Raw genomic sequence first — 21,603 nt, 5'->3', positions numbered from 1 at the left:
TCCAAAAAAAAGCCCAATTTAGATCCTTGATGCAAACAGTGTTTTAAGACCAGACGTTTCGGTCATTACAGACCTTCATCAGTGGTCACATATTTTATCTGTTCTGGTAGGGTCTGGACATCTGGACTTGCCATGCATCCAAGCTCAGATGTCCAGACCCTACCAGAACAGATAAAATATGTGACCACTGATGAAGGTCTGTAATGACCGAAACGTCTGGTCTTAAAACACTGTTTGCATCAAGGATCTAAATTGGGCTTTTTTTTTGATGAAACTACTGATAATACTTGAAAAAATAAAAAAAGTTTGAATGCAATAATCTAAATCTGAGTGCCGCAATTTTCATTTTATATTTACTGGCTGTTCGCAGCCCTTGACTGGCACCAGAGACATCTGAATTGAGTGCGGTTCTTCATTCTATTACTCGTCTTCCTTATATGGACAGGACACAACAAGAACTGTTGGAATTTTTAGTTTTGGATTTTAGATTTATTTGGACATCCAATTTTCAATAGATTTCTCTGGTGAGAGGATCCATTTTTTGGATGTGGATATCAGCCTAATTGGAGGTATGTTACAAACAGATGTGTACGAAAAACCTACTGACAAGAACATGCTATTGAGATATGGTGCACATCCGAGGAATATGGTTAAGTCATTACCATTTAGTCAATTCATGAAAGCAAAATGCATAGTAAGCGATGACACTAAATTACAACAGACTCTATCACAAATGTCTAGTGATTTTATACATAAAGGTTATCCATACAGAACCCTTATTCAACAGATGAACAAAGTAAACACAATGGATAGGTTTTCTTTTTTATCTAAAAGAATAAAAAGAATAGGAACAACATGAATCGTATACCTTTGGTGACTACATATAATGAATTGTGTCCACAGATCAGAGACTAATTTACAGGCATTGGTCTATCCTAAAAAGTGGACATACCAATGTTCTTGAATTTAATAACATGCCACTCATTTCATATAAAAGACCCATAAACTTGTGTAATAGATTGGTCAAAACAGATGTACAGTAGGGATGCAAAAAATACAGGTATAGCAACATATTAGGAAACCAAGGAAGGGATGCTATCCCTGTCTTTGTTACATTAACTGTAAGTTAATGTCAAAAGGGGAATTTCTTGTTTACCCAATGACTAATGTAAGTTATAAAATCAGTCATTATTTGACTTGCAACTCCACCTATGTATTATGGTGTCCATGTAAGTAAATTCGCTTTAGTGAAACATGTGATTTCAAAACACAATTGAACATAGAGCTAAAAGTCACTAAAAGCGAGAGGATTTGCCTGTATCCAAACATTTTGTGGAGCAGAAACATAATGAGAATGATCTCAGATTTATGATTGTCGATCATGTTCCTGTAACACGTAGGGGCGGGAATTGCACTCTCCTCTTAAAAAAACAGAAGTAGAGTGGATTTACAAATTGAATTCCTTAAGACCTAATGGACTAAATTTGGATTATAAACCATGGTTGCACATTGATCACTGATTACTTATTATATGTTATACATGTTATTACATCTTATACGTATGTAATCGATCACATACTTAGTACAATTCTATGCACTGAATTGTACTAAATATGTGATCGATTACATACGTATAAGATGAATTTGAATGCACATGTCACTTTTTAATATATGTATACTTGTTATGTAATTTATCAAAGTCCCAGCAAGTGGACTGAAACATTGCATGGTTAAATTGGGAGTGCAGGCCTGCTGCCGTTAGTGAATAGCAATTGTCCCCACGCATGCAGGCTGTTGAGGTGCAAATGTTTTTTTTTTATTTTAACCCCTAAAAGGCCATTTTTCCATAGTGCAACCGTTTTTATCAGCTGTTACATTGATGCACTCTTGTTTTAATAACTGTTAAAAATGGTCTGTCTAACCGTGAAAACAGACAAAAATGGGATATGTCTTATTTATTAAAGGTTGCTATTCACTGGCCTTTAAAAAACAGCCATGTGAATAGCCCCATAAACTTTAATTGGTTATAGAAATGGCCTTGTGTTGCCCATTACAAAAACGACCATAACACGGCCGTGTACATAAGGCCTCAGGCCTGCAGGATTTCACCATAAACAGTTACAACACAAGAGTTAAGCTGCCCATGAAGATGTGATAACTGTCGGCTGATTGGTTACCTTTCCTAATCCCCTCGTACACATGTGTGTACAGCGAAGCATCCATGTGTATGGGTGGGATTAGGAGAGATAGCTGATTGGCCGATAGTTATTTCATGTTTATGGTCAGCTTAAATGTTTTTTTTTTGGCCTACAAACATTAATGACCTAAATTTAGGAGAGTTCTTCAATATCAGATTGGTGGGGGTCCGGCACCTGGCACTCTCACCGATCAGCTCCATTCTTTATGTAGTGGCCGTGCCAGTGTACTGCAGCTCAGCTTCCATTCAAACCCACAGGTCATTAATATCTGAAGCCCTGGAAACCCCTTTATCTTGTAACAGTTCATGAATTTACTAATTTAACTGAATGATATTCCAGTCTGGATGGCTGTGTCTTTCTGTAATCTATTATTTTTACTAGATCATTGTAAAAGCTGATGGCAGTCCAAAATGGAAAGGAAGAAAATATGGAATATTACATGATTTATTATTATTATTATTTTTTTTTTTTTTAAGAATTGAAGGCTGCTGTGGAGGAAGTGCTGCCTGAATTGATAAAAGATGGGGTACTGGTCTTTTACTTGAGCGGAGAATCACCCACGGAAGGTGTTCAAAGTTTACTTGACAAAATTGAAGCTGCTTCAGAAGACCCCATTCCTGAATCTTATAGAGTGGCCATTAAAGAAAATACTCCAACTCTATATATTTATACATCTGGGACTACAGGTAAGTAACTTTCTTCTATAGAGGAATAAATGAGCCTTTTCATGACTTTACTACTGCATTAGGAATATACAGACGTGGACAAAATTGTTGGTACCCTTTGGTCAATGAAAGAAAAAGTCACAATGGTCACAGAAATAACTTTAATCTGACAAAAGTAATAATAAATTAAAATTCTATAAATGTTAACCAATGAAAGTCAGACATTGTTTTTCAACCATGCTTCAACAGAATTATGTAAAAAAATAAACTCATGAAACAGGCATGGACAAAAATGATGGTACCCCTAGAAAACACAGAACATAATGTGACCAAAGGGACATGTTAATTCAAGGTGTGTCCACTAATTAGCATCACAGGTGTCTACAACCTTGTAATCAGCCATTGGGCCTATATATATGGCTCCAGGTAATCACTGTGTTGTTTGGTGATATGGTGTGTACCACACTCGACATGGACCAGAGGAAGCAAAGGAAAGAGCTGTCTCAAGAGATCAGAAAGAAAATTATAGACAAGCATGTTAAAGGTAAAGGCTATAAGACCATCTCCAAGCAACTAGATGTTCCTGTGAGTACAGTTGCACATATTATTCATAAGTTTAAGATCCATGGGACTGTAGCCAACCTCCCTGGACGTGGCCGCAGGAGGAAAATTGATGACAAATCTAAGAGACGGATAATCCGAATGGTAACAAAAGAGCCTAGAAAGACTTCTAAAGAGATTCAAGGTGAACTTCATGCTCAAGGAACATCAGTGTCAGATCGCACCATCCGTCGTTGTTTGAGCCAAAGTGGACTACATGGGAGACGACCAAGGAGGACACCATTGTTGAAAACGAATCATAAAAAAGCAAGACTGGAATATGCCAAACTACATGTTGACAAGCCACAAAGCTTCTGGGAGAATGTCCTGTGGACAGATGAGACAAAAATCGAAGTTTTTGCCAAGGCACATCAGCTGTATGTTCACAGACGAAAAAATGAAGCATATCAAGAAAAGAACACTGTCCCTACTGTGAAACATGGAGGAGGCTCTGTTATGTTCTGGGGCTGCTTTGCTGCGTCTGGCACAGGGTGTCTTGAATCTGTGCAGGGTACAATGAAATCTCAAGACTATCAAGGAATTCTAGAGAGAAATGTACTAGCCAGTGTCAGAAAGCTTGGTCTCAGTCGCAGGTCATGGGTCTTGCAACAGGACAATGACCCAAAACACACCGCTAAAAACACCCAAGAATGGCTAAGAGGAAAAAATTGGACTATTCTAAAGTGGCCTTCTATGAGCCCTGACCTCAATCCTATTGAGCATCTTTGGAAGGAGCTGAAACATGCAGTCTGGAAAAGGCACCCTTCAAACCGGACACAACTGGAGCAGTTTGCTCATGAGGAGTGGGCCAAAATACCTGCTGAGAGGTGCAGATGTCTCATTGACAGTTACAGGAAGCGTTTGATTGCAGTGATTGCCTCAAAAGGTTGCGCAACAAAATATTAAGTTAGGGGTACCATCATTTTTGTCCATGCCTGTTTCATGAGTTTATTTTTTTACATAATTCTGTTGAAGCATGGTTGAAAAACAATGTCTGACTTTCATTGGTTAACATTTATAGAATTTTAATTTATTATTACTTTTGTCAGATTAAAGTTATTTCTGTGACCATTGTGACTTTTTCTTTCATTGACCAAAGGGTACCAACAATTTTGTCCACGTCTGTATGTGGATGAAACGTATTACATATGAATTCACATATATATATTAAAAACCTCATTATAAATGTGTATGCAGTGATCTCTCCCTTACTGATAGCTGTAGGTAACCTTTATGGCTACAGTAGTTCAATGCAGATATGCTTTCCATCGCAGACCACACGTGAATCCATAGTAGGTACACCACTGCTTAGTGCTGATGTCCTCATGTGAAAAGGTATTTCGAAAGAAAGAACACATTTACACCTTCAGAGTCATCCCCCAGTAAGATCTTGGTTCTACTCCAGGCTCTAAAGATTATTTTCTTTTAGCCTTTTACTTATATCTATATGTTGCTACTATATATTTTGGAGAACAGGGCCTCTTTTTGCACTAACATGAATTAAGAGGTGGCCATTCATCTGTGATTCTCTTCATTCACTTCTATGGGAGTTCATTGCTCAGCTCTTCAGAAATTTCATAGAAGTGAATGCAGAGAATTGAACAAGAATGGCCACATCTCTATTCATGGGAATCAGGGGCGGATTTGCCATAGACCTTACAGGGGAATTTTCTGGGGGGGCGATGCCCACGGTGCCCAAGTTTTTGGGGATGTATTTTGTGCTGCTGGCAGTATTTTGTGATGACTGTGGTATTTGGCTCTGTTGGGGTGGTATAATGTACCACAATATGGTATTGTTGGCCCTGCCTTCCATCACTTTGGACCCAACTACAAAATGGGGCCACTTTTTGTATTTTTTCATGGGCCACTTTAACTTCCCAGTCTGCCCCTGATTGCAATGCAAGACAAGGTCCTGTTCTTAAAGTGTAACTGCCATTTTATTTTTTATACCCTAATGGTATAGTACACCCAGTGCAGTTTCTAGGTAAAATTTCTCTCAGGGCGAGTGTAAAAAAAACTCCCCCCCACTCATCAAAACTGCTTGATGAAATCATATCAGAAGAGTACTTGCATCCGTCTCACCATATATATATATATATATATATATATATATTATTTTTTTTTTTTTATGCTTAATTATGCTTATTGAGAGCCAAAAAAAATCATAAATTACTGCTTAAACTGCTAAAAGTTGCAGGCAGAGTGGTACAGGAGAACTGCAGTATAAAGGAAGGCAATACCCGTAGAAGAGTAGTCATGAAATACAATCAATAATGTGCAAAACCAAAAAACTGTCATGTTAGCATTTAATAACTAACTAAAACCCAATCACAGCAGGTCTCAACTAGCACATGCAAGTAAATGTACAAAAACCAAGTAACATAAAAGCAGATTCAAAGCATAGATGGCAAGGCTGATTACTGTATACTGTACATAAGATTTATGGAGGTTACACCATGCCGGACAATATAACCTCTGTGCCATGCTGTACAATAAACAGTATAAACCCTACACAGTGTAGAGGTATACTGTATATTGTGTGGCACAGTGTAGGCTATATGTGTATAACATAAACATACTCCACATGAAAACTTACAGTTACTTGGCTTGGCCCTTGGGGATCTCGGACACCACTTCAACACTTTGGCCGGGGGCTCGGTGGAGCTGATGTTGTGCTTTATCCTAATGAGAAAGATTTCATAATAAGGATTTGGAGAAAGGGCAGAGGGCTAGCAGAGTAGGGAGAGGCTGGTGCTGCTACTAGGGGGGCTCATACCATGGGGGAGTAATAAAGTCCACCATAATGACCCCCCCAGTAGAAATAATTATCCTTATAATGTGCAAAACATACCCCCTTGTAATGCCCCCAGTTGAGCTAATGTTCCCATAATGTGCCAATATAAAATACCCTTATACAGAGCCCCCTATATAAAATACCCCTTCTTTATTTTTAGCCTCAGTAGATGCCCCTATAGTGCCACCCAATAATGTGCCAGTAATAAGTGCCCCCATAGATGCCCCCCAATCATGTGCCAGTATTAAGAGCCCCCCCACCATCATGTGCCAGAAGCCAGAGTGCCCCCCTATTATGTGCCAGTAGCCCCCTTATGTGCCAATCATCCCCCTATCATGTGCCAGTAGCCCCCCTATCAAGTGCCAGTAGCCTCCTATAATGTGTCAGTAGTCCCCTTATGTGCCAGTAGTCCCCGTTATGTGCCAGTAGTCCCCCCATCATGTGCCAGTAGTCCCTCTTATGTGCCAGTAGCCCCCTTATGTGCCAGTAGTCCCTCTTATATACCAGTAGTCCCCCCATCATGTGCCAGTAGCCCCCCTTATGTACCAGTAGCCCCCCTTATGTACCAGTAGTCCCCCTTTTGTACCAGTAGCCCCCCTATCATGTGCCAGTAGCCCCCTATCATGTGCCAGCAGCCCCCTTATGTGCAAGTAGCCCCCCTTATGTGCCAGTAGTCCCGCTTATGTGCCAGTAGTCTCCCTTATGTGCCAGTAGTCCCCCTATCATGTGCCAGTAGTCCCCTTATGTACCAGTAGTCCCCCCTATCATGTGCCAGTAGCCCCCCTTATGTGCCATCAGCCCCCCTTATGTGCCAGTAGCCCCCCTTATGTTCCAGTAGTCCCCCTTATGTGCCAGCAGTCTCCCTTTTGTGCCAGTAGTCCCCCTTATGTGCCAGTAGCCCCCTATCATGCGCCAGTAGTCCCCCTTATGTGCCAGTAGCCCCCCTATCATGTGCCAGTAGTCCCCCTTATGTGCCAGTAGTCCCCGTTATGTCTATGCCAGTAGCACCCCTTATGTGCCAGCAGCCCCCCTTATGTGCCAGTATTGTAATTTGTACATATATATATTTTAAAAAAAACGTATACTTACCTCCTCCAGCGATGCGATGCAGGCCTCTTCCGGCCTGTATCCCTCGCTGACTCAGGCAGCGCGATGTCGTCATTGCGCCGCCTGCACCGGCCTCTGCTAGGCTGCCGGCCTAGTGCTGGCAGCCTAGCAGAGGAACAGGGAGGGGACACACCTCTCCCTCCCCTGCCGCAGCACAGACATTTGTATCGCCGTCCTGAGGATGTACCGCCGTCCTGCATTCTGGTTGGTCTTGTCTGTCTCTGGTTAGCTGTATGTGAGAGGATACACACTGCTCTGGGGTAGTGGGGAAAGTTATCTGCATTCTGATTGATCCTGCTAGTTCATGTAAGGAGAGCAAGGGGTTATGGGAAGTGAGGGAAATACAGGATGGCCTCAAGGACAGGGCAAAGATCACCACAGGAAGTGCAGCAGAGGCCAACTTAGGAAGATGCTGAAATAGAGGCACAGAAAAATAGGGTTGCTAAGGGCTGAATACAGACATCAGAAAGGTAAAATTAACAGAAAAATAAAGCTCCATGAATATCTTCCCTTCAGCATCACATATGTTAGGAATTTGATTTTTGGTAGTGAAATGGCAGTTACACTTTAAGATTGGTATAAGTCCCAGAGGTGGGACCTGCATCTGCTGAACATTTATGGCATATATGTAGCTCAATCACCCCACTGTGCACGGATCTATTCCTTCCAATCTTTTAGTGAGTGTAGAAGTCTAATAATTTTCATGTTTTTTTTCTTCTAGGGTTTCCCAAGGCTGTTATAATAACACAAAGGAGTGTTTTTTTGAGCTGCACAGTGGCCATGCTATGTGGACTCACAAGCGAGGATGTGTATTACATTACACTACCTCTTTACCACAGTGCTGGGCTGCTCATTGGACTCCGTGGATGTATGCAGACAGGTACACAAATTCATCTTTTGTTTTTCTGATAAATGTAAAACTATGCAAAATTGCTGAGACTATCTTAAAATTTTACACAGCATAAAGGCACAGAAGCATAAGGCATGTTTGTTGGACCCACGGTGCACATGTGTGTGACCATTGACCATATTCCCTGCATTTCTTCTAGGGTAGCATACCTCCATAATACAGTATGCATTTGAACATGCCACGATTTTTTTCTTATGGATTTTTGTAGAGTCAGTTAGGAAAAACCTTTGTTTTCTTTCATGTAAAATCAAAGTGAGAAAGAGATGCAGTATGGGTTACATTCTGTGTCTGCTGAGACACGAATGAGGGCAAAAAAAAAGTTAACTGAGGTTGGGCATGGGGTGTCCATTTAATCTATAATACAGAGCAGGCCATTGAATGTTAAAAAGAAGAGTGACTGATAAAATAAAAGTTAGAGGAAGCTTCTTCAGGCAGAATTACCTAGAATTAGTACTACACAGAACTACTGAATATATTCATTGAGGAACATTTTTTCTTTCCATGCAAAGTTCTAGTGTACACACAAGTGCTACTATGACTTATATATTGATATATATATATATATATATATATATATATATTATATTGTTGATATATAATAAATTGTTCTTTGCGTAGGAGCAACTTGTGTCTTACGAAAGAAATTCTCATCCAGTCAATTCTGGGCCGACTGCAGGAAATACAATGTAACATCATTCCAATATATTGGGGAGATACTTCGATATCTATGTAACACTTCTAAGGTGAGTAAAGCCTCACAAATCTCTAATTTGTTTAGAATTCATTATTGCTTGAAACAAACTTCTGTACGGTTCTTTAGCGCTTACCTTCTAGAAAATATTTTTTATATCTGCATCCCAGGAAGAAACCTCTAACGATTTAAATTTTCCATCATTCTCCTTTCTTCTAGAAAGACAATGACACCGATCACTGTGTGCGTCTTGCTATAGGCAATGGGGTGAGACCAGAGATCTGGCGGCAGTTCACTGATCGTTTTGGTAAAATCAAACTATATGAATTGTATGGAGCCACAGAAGGGAATGCATTCTTTTTAAACTACACACAGAAAGAAGGTGCAATGGGAAGATACAACTACTTCTTAAAGGTAAGACATTAAATGCAATTAAAATACCCAAATATACAGATATTGCAATGAACTATGGCAATGGATGAAAGTTGAATGTAGTCTCTTTTGTTTTATCCCAAAGAAGCATCACTTTGCAGTTTCTAGTTTTAATAGCACTCAAAAACTCAATCACTGAATATTTTGAGAACCTGAATAATACAAAGATCAAACTAAAATGCAAAATCACATTAAAATAATAGCATATATAAAGGTACAAAATATAGGTACATTTTATTGTACCCAAAAACAAAGATTACCACCACCTAAGTGCAAACAAAAGCCCCCATTTATTATTTATTCCATGTGGACCAGAGCATAAGAAGTCTGTCACTTGTATATCATAAGACAGTGAGGCAAGATAATCAAAGCATGAATGCCAAACTGCAAAAACAGATCCAAATCAAAAATAAGAAAGCACTAAGTGACATCCAAAGATTACGTGGGGAAAAAAAAGGTCCTGGAGCAATAAGTGACATCCAAAGATTACGTGGGATAAAAGGTCCTGGAACAATAAGTGACATCCAAAGATTACATGGGATAAAAGGTCCTGGAGCAATAAGTGACATCCAAAGATTACGTGGGATAAAAGGTCCTGGAGCAATAAGTGACATCCAAAGATTACATGGGATAAAAGGTCCTGGAGCAATGAGTGACATCCAAAGATTACATGGGATAAAAGGTCCTGGAGCAATAAGTGACATCCAAAGATTAATTGCCGTGAAGAAAAGCAATGGAGCGGGGCGCAGCCGAAGCGAAATGCGGCTTGACTTTGGTGGAAGGTTGTGGCACATGGGGTTAAAACTGTGATATACATTATAATAGTAAAGCATTTTCTCAACTTTTGTCTTCGACCAGATCTTATAATTACTGCTGTTAAATTAAGGCAGGCCTGAAGCCACCCATCCTCCTATTTATGCTAGAGGCTAACTGTTTTTTAGTTCCGCAGAACCCCCAAAATAAGGACATAAAATAAGGACACCGTCCATTTGTATGCCACAAGTTCCTTATAGAAATGGCTATTATTGTCCGCAATACGAACGAAAAGAGAACATGTGCAATATTTTGCTGAACATTCACTTGGATGTGGAGCGCACATGGATGACATACGCGTGCTGTCCGTATTTTTTGCAGCTTTGTAGCCTTAATCAGTCATTTAGATAGCCTTAATCAGTCATACAGTAGATATGTTTAAGCCCTTCACCTTGTACCTTCTACTCAAAAATTATAACAACAGGATAGAAATGGATCAGTCTGAGCAATCTAATTCTATTGATTTGGAATGTATCCTGAAGTTTCCAAAGAAATCAGAGAGACTATTGGGTCCTGTCTCCTTTGCTCCCTGGCTTTGGCCATTCCCCCACTGTCAACATCTGGTTTGACGCCCCCGCAACGGTGACCTGACCACCTTGCGTCATGTCAATTGGTCACGTGATGAAAGGGGGTCAGGTCACTGTTGTGGCCAGTCATTGGCTACAGCGGCATCAAAACAGACATTGACAGAGGGGGACCCAAGCGAGACAGCTAAAACCAGGGAGAGATGAACTGGGACCCAGCAATGGGGATAAAATAAGTATGCTTCCCTTGGTAGGTCTGGCCAGGTGGGGGGATGTCTACAAAAAAAAATCCATAGAAGGTGGCCAGCTCTTTCAACAATGAATTATGTATAGATAGAAAGAAAGGGATGCAAATGAGCTCTTAACAAGCTCTGTATCTTGGGCTGTCAACATCTGTGTGTCTGTCTCACAAATAATAGAAGATGTCCTATTCCTGTCCATTACAGACAATAGGAATTTCTATTATTGGGCCTGCAAAAAATGCGGCATCACACGGCCTGTATCCGTATTTTCATGACAACCACAAAACACATATGGTCTTGTGCATGTTGGCTTAATAGATTATATAATACTTATAATGAAATTTTAATTAACAGCATGGAAGTCTGATTCTTACCATACATTATATTTTTTAGCTTCTTCAGCCTTTTGAAATTGTTAAATTTGATGTGGAAACTGATGAACCGATTCGAGATGCTGCAGGACACTGTATCAGAATAGAAAAAGGTATGCACATTTGTACTAGTCAGGGGCATACCTAAAGGTTCATGGGCCCTGGTACAAGAGCTCTGCTTGCACCCCCCCCCCCCCCCCTTGCTTTGTGGCAAGGGGCAGGGGAGCACCTAGCCTTTATACTGCCTGAGGAAACTCCCCTCAACCCATGCCAAATTCTCAACTTTACCTCTTCCCTTCAGACCTACAGTTAAAGGGGTTGTCCTCTTTTTACTACTGATGACATATCCCCGTCACCCTGCCGAGCAGCTGTTTGAAGAGAAGGCAATGCTTAAAAAAACACTGCCTTCCCTACTCTTTTTACCTGCTCGCTACAGCAATTGCAGCTGTGAGCAGGTGTAATTACAAGTGTGGCGTCCCCGTTCACTTCTATGGGATGGCTCCGTCTGTTCAAGAGTATACTATGGAGCCATTCCATAGAAGTGAATGGGGATGCCATGTTGTAATTACACTGCTCATGTGAATGCTGCCTTCTCTTCTAACAGCTGATTGGCGAGGGTGCCCCGCTGATCTGATATCCTGAGGATAGTTCATCAATAGTAAAAAGCAGACAACCCCTTTAACCCCCTAACTGTTTAGGTGCTGTTATCTTCTGAATGGTAGCAGCTAGAAACATGCCAATGTTCTTGTTTGAAAGCTGACATTCCAAGGTTTCAGAAAATACAATGCTTTAACTGCTCATATCTCTGGTTTGGTACCAGCTATAAATGGACTTTGTATTGGCTGAAAGCTGACATTCCAAGCTGTTATAGAAATATTTGTAGTTGAAATCCGCTCGCATCAAACTTTGTGTAAGGAAAGGTAAATCCCTCAACCGCAGTCAGACAAAGGTGTTACCATCTTGAATTCTTGCTGAGCACTCCTCCTCCTCCACAGTCTGCTCACCTTTTATTTAGTCACAGTAACAATAGAAAAGGGGCTGGCCTGTCACTCGACCACTTACTTCATGTAACAAGGATACAGGAAGTGATGACACAGGAAGATGAGATAGTTCAGGTACATGTCAAAGGACAGGGGAGGGCATCAACATGGCTGAACAGTGCAATGCACACACCCCATCCCTGTATAAGGAAGGATGAGTTATGTCAATTGTCTGATCAGCCAGGTGGCCGCCCATCCCCCATCACTGTCAGCATGGACCCCATTCAATACTGCTCAAAGTGACCAGCATCTAGTGAAGATCATTCTACTGGTTCTACTAGGTTTGAGATTATCTGCGAGACATTGCTACGGATATTGTCAGTATACGGTACGAGTATACCGACAAGGTAGATATGCATGTCTTTAAAGCAGATATGTATCCAGAAATGGATAGCGAAGCCGCAGCAGAGGTATAATATGTATCTCTCGTTATGCAGACTTCACTTCTCTAATGTGTATAGACATTTGAAGGGAAGAAGTCCAGTGCATTGCACTTAGTGCTCACAAACCGCCAAATGCCCCCCTACACACTGAGAACACGTCTCCAAGCCCATGAGAAGGTTTTCATACTGACGGTTTTACCACTAGTCCCGATTCAAGTACCCTCCGCTAGAGCGTTCTTTGGTTAAATCCGACACAGGGAGACAGATGAAAATCTATAAAAACACACACACATCCCAAGATAAAATGTCCACATAATAAAATTTCCACAACAAAGCTTTCAGACAATACCAGAATGACAGCAATATGTTCAGTACAGGGGAAGATATCACTGATAGAAATCAGGATGCTGTGAGATTTCTTCTCTGTTGGGCTCTCTTGGACTTTAGCTGTTATTTTGGACTGTGAGCTTTCAAACAAGACCAGTTGCATGTTTCTAGCTGCTACCATTTAGGAGATAGCAGCATCTAAAGCAGCCCACCCCCTATAGTTAGCTACTTTTCGCACTGCTGGAGCTGGACTCCGGCAAACCAGTTTGGTGGTTGAAGACATACTTGGAAAACATTACATACAGAGCTACAAATCATACAGGAGACTACAGCGCCACATATGTACCTCTTACATCCAGTGACGTCTCCTCTGATGTAGACATTCACTTTCCTCCTCCTTCTCCATTCAAACCAGACCACCATGATTATTTATTTCAGCCATCTCTTCTCGCTGCAGACATCTTAGTTTCCTGCTTTTCCATCCTCCTCCCACCTTCTGAACACCCATCCTGCCACCCCCAATACAATAGAAATAGTCCACCTGAAATGTCCCACTAATAGAAATAATTAACACCATGCACTCTGGCAGATAACAGTGCCCCCAATAGTAATAATGTCCCGATTGTGCCCATACTAGTAATCATGTTCCCCATAGCTCCCCAGTAGCAATACCCTCTTACCGTTCAGAACTGACCCCCATAACAAAACTCTGATGAGACCCCCATCTAAGACCTCAGATTTGACTCCCATATCAAACCTCTGAGATCCCCCATTTCAGACCTCAGTTTTAGAACTCGGATCAGACCCCCATATCAGAAATCTCCATATTAGACCTCAGACCGGACCCCCATTAGACCTCCAGACCCCCATTAGACCTCCAGACTCCCTATAGACCTCTCAGACCCCATTTGACCTCCAGACCCCCATATCAGACCTCATACAGACCCCTTTTAGACCTCCAGACCCCCATAACAGACCTCATACCAGACATTCAGACCCCCATTAGACCTCCAGACCCCCTTTAGACCTCTCAGACCCCTATATCAGACCTCAGACAGACCCCTTTTAGACCTCCAGGCCCCCATAACAGACCTCAGACCAGACCTCCAGACCCCCATTAGACCTTTCAGAACCCCCATATAAGACCCCAGACAGACCCCATTAGACCTCCAGACCCCCATATCAGACCTCACACCAGACCTCCAGACCCCCATTAGACCTCTCAGACCCTCCATATCAGATCACAGATCAGACTTTAAAATAAATTAATTAATTAACTTACCTCTCCTCCTCCGCTGCCACTCTCCTGGTCTGACAGTCTCCCCGGCTCTCAGGTCCCGCTGTAGACAGGCAGGACACAGCAGCACGGGCCCTGAGTAGCGCAAGAAGGGAGGTGCGGTAAGTACAGTGCTCACAGTGCTTCACTCCCCTGCCTCCTGCACTGCATCTTATAAAGTGAAAAGTGAGCCCCCCTTGCTTAGGGGCCTGGTTGCAACTGCGACTGCTGCAATTCCTATAGCTACGACAGCGGTACTAGTAAAAAGCTCAGTAGGAAATATGACATGTTTCTGTACTTGAACTGTTACAATAATACATTTTTGATGCTCTTGTCTGTCAAGATAACTGGATCTCAGAATCACACTTAAAGAGGACCTTTCACTACTCTACAAACGAAAAACTAACTATACCTGTGGGCAGAGCGGCGCCCAGGGGTCCCCCTGCACTTACTAGTAAGTCTGGGCGCCGCTCCGTTCGCCTGGCTATGAGCTGTGCGCTGCGATTGGCCAGCAGTGCAGCAAGGGTCACGCCTCCTACAAGAAAACAGTCAGAGGGAGCGCAGGCATCGGAGCCTATACCGGGCGAACGGAGCGGCGCCCAGACTTACTAGTAAGTGCAGGGGGACCCCTGGGCGCCGCTCTGCCCACAGGTATAGTTAGTTTTTCGTTTGTAGAGTAGTGAAAGGTCCTCTTTAAGAAAAATTGTAACAGAGTGAAGGTCTTTATATCAATCTGTAGAAATGCAATTGTGTTGATTTTTATTTATTTATTTAGCACTAATGAAGTCAGTTGCAAGTGAGCTGTAAATCACCATATTATTAGGTTAGTAACATAATATGTATCCTTAGCTAATCTAATTATAATATTTTCTCACAATGCTCTAAATATTACAATCCAGAAAACATTGAATGGGTACTCCCATCACAGAAGGGGGTGACATATTGCTAGTATATGCCAGCAGTTTCTGATCAGTGGAGGTCTGATGTTTGGGACGGGAGCCCCATGATTCCAAAAATGCATTTTCATAGTTTTTCTCTGCACAGCAGTGCTCCCTAAGGATTTTTTTTTTATTATGTTGAGATTACATACAAAAAAAAAGATTACATCAATCATATTGCCAAAGTCGCCAACCATCCCCACCAGCCTTTACCACTCTCCAACTGAAGTGCTCCCTAAGTTAATGGGGATGTCCTGCTACATGCTACATGAAAAAACTCTCCATCAACTAAATACATTTACAGACACATTGCACGTATCCCAACCTACAGCCCTGGTGCAGGAGGAGAAAAGAAAAAGAAGACCCCAAAACTCAATAGACCTTTAACGCACAAATGGCACATCTTCCACATCCATATTTTTATAAACTTATAAACTTTCAACGATGAGCTTGTAGTATTTCCCTGGAAATCCACTCTCTCAGACAAAGGGAGATTAAAAAAAAAAAGCAGTAAGAATCTGAAAGCTTTTATCTCTTTCTACTAAACTCTACTGATCACATAGAAGCAATAATTGGGGTACTTCTTAATGATAAAAAAAAATCAACCTTCTGTAGTACCCCTTTAATCCCCAGTCTATAAGCCCTAGGCAGATACAGTATTTATAACTCTTCAAAGGTGTTGTCTGATTTAGATGATGAATTCATTCAAGTGTTTTAGGGCAAAAAAAAATAAAAAATACTCATTTTTCCTTTCAATGGTGGCTGATCATGAGCTATCCATTGGACATTTTATATTTCGCGGACATTCCCACAAGCTAACCTTCACTAAAATACTGTTATAAGGCTTCTACACTGGATTAAAAAAAAAGAAACCTGTCAGATGATGTCTGAACGTCTGATGATAGCGTCATGTTAATGTTGTGATAGACTGGATTTTTAAAATCACTCCAGGCAGAACTATTTTTATGGTGTCAGGCCTAGTACAGATCCCAGGGGTTAGGCTGCATGACACAGAGATGCAAACACCAAGGAGAGAATCCCATTGCCATGCATTGACGCCTCAGGGCCTGTAATAGGCATAACACAGAATACCAGTTTTACCTGGAGTCTTTTATACAGTCTCGGACTGGGGTGCCTAGGGCCCACCAGTGAAATTTATTTTGGGGGCCCACCGTACGGATACAGTCAGATATTACCTGCTCACACAGCAGCAAGACGCCAACAGATGATTGAATATGGGGGTCCCTGCAGCAACTTTGAGAAGGTAGGTACTGGGGAGAAGAGGACACTGGTGGCTTTCCTCTATACCTAGAAGTCATCTCCGCTCTGATTCTGTCCATAATAATAAACTGGGGAGTTTTTTTTAAATAATCTATCAGGTTTTTTATATGACCATAGGCTGGTTGAGGTGCTGTACGTTGACTACATGTATGTAGTGCAGTAAAACGACTGTGCAGGAGGTGGGAGCCTAGGGGCCCACCTTGCTCAGGGGCCCATCGGGGGATTCACCTGTACCACTGTGGGCCAGTCCAAGCCTGCTTTTATATGTTAATAGTTAATGGTTAATATTTTTACTGTATCATAGGTGAGACTGGACTGCTGATTGCAAAACATATTAACAGAAATCCCTTTAGTGGATATGCAGGAAATAGAAGCCAGACAGAAAAGAAGAAACTTTACAATGTATTTGAAAAAGGAGATATCTATTTTAACACTGGAGATTTGGTCATGGTTGATAAAGAAGGCTTTACATTTTTTCAGGACCGCCTAGGAGACACATTTCGGTAAATACGTTTAAAAATGGTACTGAATAAAAGATTTATTAGACAATTTTATCAATATTGGTTTAAACCATTAATTTAGTCCACATGAAATATTGAGGCCTTCATTAACACTTTTTCTGCATTTAAACTTATGTAAAACACCATGGGCCAGATTTATCATTAGCTCAAGTCAGAATAATGGAGTGAAAAAGTCGCAAATTTTTGCGCAATCGCTTAAACTGCGCAAAAATTTGCGACTTTTTTCTGCTCTGCACTATGCTCGCCAGTTTTCTGAAAGTGGGAGTGTTTTCTTATGTAAATGAATCTCTAGACAGATTTACTATTGGGACTATTTAAAAAGTCGCAAAAAAGTTGCAAAAAAGTCGCAATTTCACTCCAGTGAGGACCATGCTTATCTTATGAGACTTTTTAATAGAACATGCGACTTTTTCATAAAAACGTGCGACTTTTTCGTAAAGATGTGCGACTTTTGCAAAGCTGCTTACTGACGGATAAACTGCTACCATCAAACCACATTTATTACAGTCTTAAAGGGCCGATCATAAATCTGACTTGGCTAAAACTGACTTTAGCCATATGTTAAAGTGGAGCGAGCTGTCAGAGTCGTTATAAATCTGGCCCCATGTGTCTCAAGTATTTTTAATGATGTCTTTTTATTTAACCCTAGAAAAACACTGTAGCTAGAGCATGCTGCATTGTGATAAAATCCCCAAAAAATGCAATTACATTCTGTGTGTGATACCAGCCTTAGTTCTTTTAAAAGACAACAAATGTACTGTACTCCTTCAAGGGGTTGTCCGGGCTTTTACTATTGATGACATACAGTATGCTCATTATAGGTCATCAATATCAGATCGGCGGGGGTCCGACACCCAGCACCCAGGCCGATGAGCTGTATGAGGAGACTGTGCACGCAGAACACAGACCGCAGCAGCAAACAGGAAGAGAGATGGGAGATTTCACGTGCACGGTGCGTGGTATTTGCTATCTCCTAATACAGCTGATTGGCAGGGGTGCCGGGTGTCGGACCCCCGCCAATTTGATATTGATAACCTGAGGATAGGTCATCAATAGTAAAAGCCTGTACAACCCCTTTAAAGAGACCATTTCTGTATGGAGACTTACTGGAAGTACTCCATGATATGGAGGCTTATTGTCACTGCTCCATGATATGCCGTATATTCCCTTGTCAAATCCCAGGGGTGACATAGTGCCCATGGGACTAACAATGATCTATTTAAACTTGCCATGTATGAATGCCTATTCAGCCCTGCCTTTGGCTAAGCCTAATGGACATTGTGTCACGCAATACAGGAGTATTGCAGTGTATTATACAAACCGGATTCCAAAAAAGTTGGGACACTATACAAATCGTGAATAAAAAGTGAATGCAATGCTGTGGAGGTGCCAACTTCTAATATTTTATTAAGAATAGAACATAAATAACGGAACAAAAGTTTAAACTGAGAAAATGTACCATTTTAAGGGAAAAATATGTTGATTTAGAATTTCATGGTGTCAACAAATCCCCAAAAAGTTGGGACAAGGCCATTTTCACCACTGTGTGACATCTCCCCTTCTTCTTACAACACTCAACAGACGTCTGGGGACCGAGGAGACCAGTTTCTCAAGTTTAGAAATAGGAATGCTCTCCCATTCTTGTCTAATACAGGCCTCTAACTGTTCAATCGTCTTAGGCCTTCTTTGTTGCACCTTCCTCTTTATGATGCGCCAAATATTCTCTATAGGTGAAAGATCTGGACTGCAGACTGGCCATTTCAGTACCCGGATCCTTCTCCTACGCAGCCATGATGTTGTGATTGATGCAGAATGTGGTCTGGCATTATCTTGTTGAAAAATGCAGGGTCTTCTCTGAAAGAGATGACGTCTGGATGGGAGCAAATGTTGTTCTAGAACCTGAATATATTTTTCTGCATTGATGGTGCCTTTCCAGACATGCAAGCTGCCCATGCCACACGCACTCATGCAACCCCATACCATCAGAGATGCAGGCTTCTGAACTGAGCGTTGATAACAACTTGGGTTGTCCTTGTCCTCTTTGGTCCGGATGACATGGCGTCTCAGATTTCCAAAAAGAACTTTGAATCGTGACTCGTCTGACCACAGAACAGTCTTCCATTTTGCCACACTCCATTTTAAATGATCCCTGGCCCAGTGAAAACGCCTGAGCTTGTGGATCTTGCTTAGAAATGGCTTCTTCTTTGCACTGTAGAGTTTCAGCTGGCAACGGCGGATGGCACGGTGGATTGTGTTCACTGACAATGGTTTCTGGAAGTATTCCTGAGCCCATTCTGTGATTTCCTTTACAGTAGCATTCCTGTTTGTGGTGCAGTGTCGTTTAAGGGCCCGGAGATCACAGGCATCCAGTATGGTTTTACGGCCTTGACCCTTACGCACAGAGATTGTTCCAGATTCTCTGAATCTTCGGATGATGTTATGCACAGTTGATGATGATAGATGCAAAGTCTTTGCAATTTTTTCGCTGGGTAACACCTTTCTGATATTGCTCCACTATCTTTCTGCGCAACATTGTGGGAATTGGTGATCCTCTACCCATCTTGGCTTCTGAAAGACACTGCCACTCTGAGAAGCTCTTTTTATACCCAATCATGTTGCCAATTGACCAAATTAGTGTTAATTGGTCTTCCAGCTCTTCGTTATGCTCAAATTTACTTTTTCCAGCCTCTTATTGCTACTTGTCCCAAGGACAAGGGAAGGCGGCCCGTCTCATTTTTTATTTTCAGTTTTAGGTGTAGAAAATGGTCTAAATGTAAGCCAGCAAGGAAGCTGTCTTACATTTAGAACTGGTGGAGGATCCGCGGCCTGAGCCTCTTCATAACTTCAGCGGAACCACCGCTAGCTTAAGGGTTTATTAAGACCGCCGTCTAAAACGCCGGTCTAAATAAATGTGCCCCTACATTTTTTCCGAAACTCCAAAATGTTTCAGGCTAAAACATAGCTTTCTATAATGACGGACACGGCCATAGGTCAGCAGCATGGACCTGATGACGGGTTTTCTTTAACAATTAGCCTACATGATGGGCAGAGTCTAAGGAGGCAGACATTCTGTGCCTACTGTCTCCTGTCTCCATTGTTTGGAGGATCTGCAGAAATAATGGGACAGTAGTTAGTTTGCCAAATCCATCTCTCTGTTATTCTAGCAGGAATAGGGATGTGCAAACCCGTGGAAGTTCAGATTCGCCATGTTCGGCCAAACTTCAGGTGAAAGTTCGGGTTCAGGACTCGAATTTGACCTCGGACCTCATTAAAGTCAATGGGGACCCGAACGTCACTTTATTATTTTCCGTTATAACATGGTTATAATGTAAAATAATAGCATTCTTAAGACAGAATGCTAAATAAAATGAGGGGGTTAAAAATAATTTTAAAAAAATCACCTCATCCACTTGATAGCGCAGCCGGTATCCTCGTGATGAGCGCAGTGACGTCATCGCGACGTCATCGCAGGTCCTTTTTTGCAGAAAGAAGAAAGAAGAGGATACCGGCTATGTGATCAAGTGGATGAGGTGAGTTTTTTTAAAATTATTTTTAACCCCTCAATGGCCAGTTTATTTAGCATTCTGTCTTAAGAATGCTATTATTTTCCATTATATAACCATGTTATAATGGAAAATAATAAAACCACCCGAACACCGAACCCGAACTTCAGTGAAAAAGTCCAGGTCCGGGTACCCAAACTCTTAAAGTTCGGCATGAACCCGAACTTTGCAGTTCGGGTTCGGGATCGGGTCCGGGTACCCAAACTCGCAAAGTTTGGTATGAACCCGAACTTTGCAGTTCGGGATCGGGTCCGGGTACCCAAATTCGCAAAGTTTGGTATGAACCCAAACTTTGCACTTCGGGTTCACTCAACCCTAGGCAGGAATAATCAAATTTTTCATCCTCCAACCAAATTGAATTTCTAGGCCACAGGTGCCAACACAGGTTGTCCCTTTACATTCATAAACCTTCAAGATAACACAAAGGCCTGTTTCACACAGGCGTCGCGTGTGAGGTCTGGGCAAGATGAGGGGGGTTTGCGGGAAAATGCACAATTTTTCCGCGCAAGTGCAAAGCATTTTAATGCGTTTTGCACGCGCGTGAGAAAAATCGGCATGTTTGGTACCCAGACTTCTTCACAGAAGTTCAGGTTTGGGATCGGTGTTGTGTAGATTTCATTATTTTCCCTTATAACATGGTTATAAGGGAAAATAATAGCATTCTTAATACAGAATGCTAAGTAAATTAGGGATGGAGGGGTTAAAAACTAAAAAATAATTAAACTCACCTCATCCACTTGTTTGCGTAGCCCAGCTCGTCTTCTTTCTTCTTCTTTGTGGACCTGGGAGGAAAAGGACCTTTGGTGACGTCACTGCGCTCATCACATAGTCGATCACCATGGTGATGGACCGTGTGATGGACCATGTGATGAGCGCAGTGACGTCACCAAAGGTCCTTTTCCTCCAAGGTCCTCAAAGAAGAAGAAA

The 21,603-nt window shown here is 41.7% G+C and overlaps 1 protein-coding gene across 1 annotated transcript in view; it reads left to right on the top strand.

Moving 5' to 3' along the window:
- The window catches only part of LOC122925756 (very long-chain acyl-CoA synthetase-like), a 92,442-nt gene that overhangs the window by 58,826 nt on the left and 12,013 nt on the right, over positions 1-21,603 (top strand). Inside the window, exons 2-7 of the mRNA XM_044277106.1 lie at positions 2,675-2,884; positions 8,086-8,244; positions 8,893-9,017; positions 9,185-9,379; positions 11,370-11,460; positions 16,897-17,095. Coding sequence (XP_044133041.1) covers positions 2,675-2,884; positions 8,086-8,244; positions 8,893-9,017; positions 9,185-9,379; positions 11,370-11,460; positions 16,897-17,095 — 979 coding nt within the window. The remainder of the gene's footprint in view (positions 1-2,674; positions 2,885-8,085; positions 8,245-8,892; positions 9,018-9,184; positions 9,380-11,369; positions 11,461-16,896; positions 17,096-21,603) is intronic.

This window comes from Bufo gargarizans, chromosome 2 (assembly GCF_014858855.1).
Source record: "Bufo gargarizans isolate SCDJY-AF-19 chromosome 2, ASM1485885v1, whole genome shotgun sequence".
NCBI classification, from domain to species: domain Eukaryota; kingdom Metazoa; phylum Chordata; class Amphibia; order Anura; family Bufonidae; genus Bufo; species Bufo gargarizans.
Note: the sequence above shows the minus strand (reverse complement) of the source record. Positions and strands in the feature narration are given on the sequence as shown.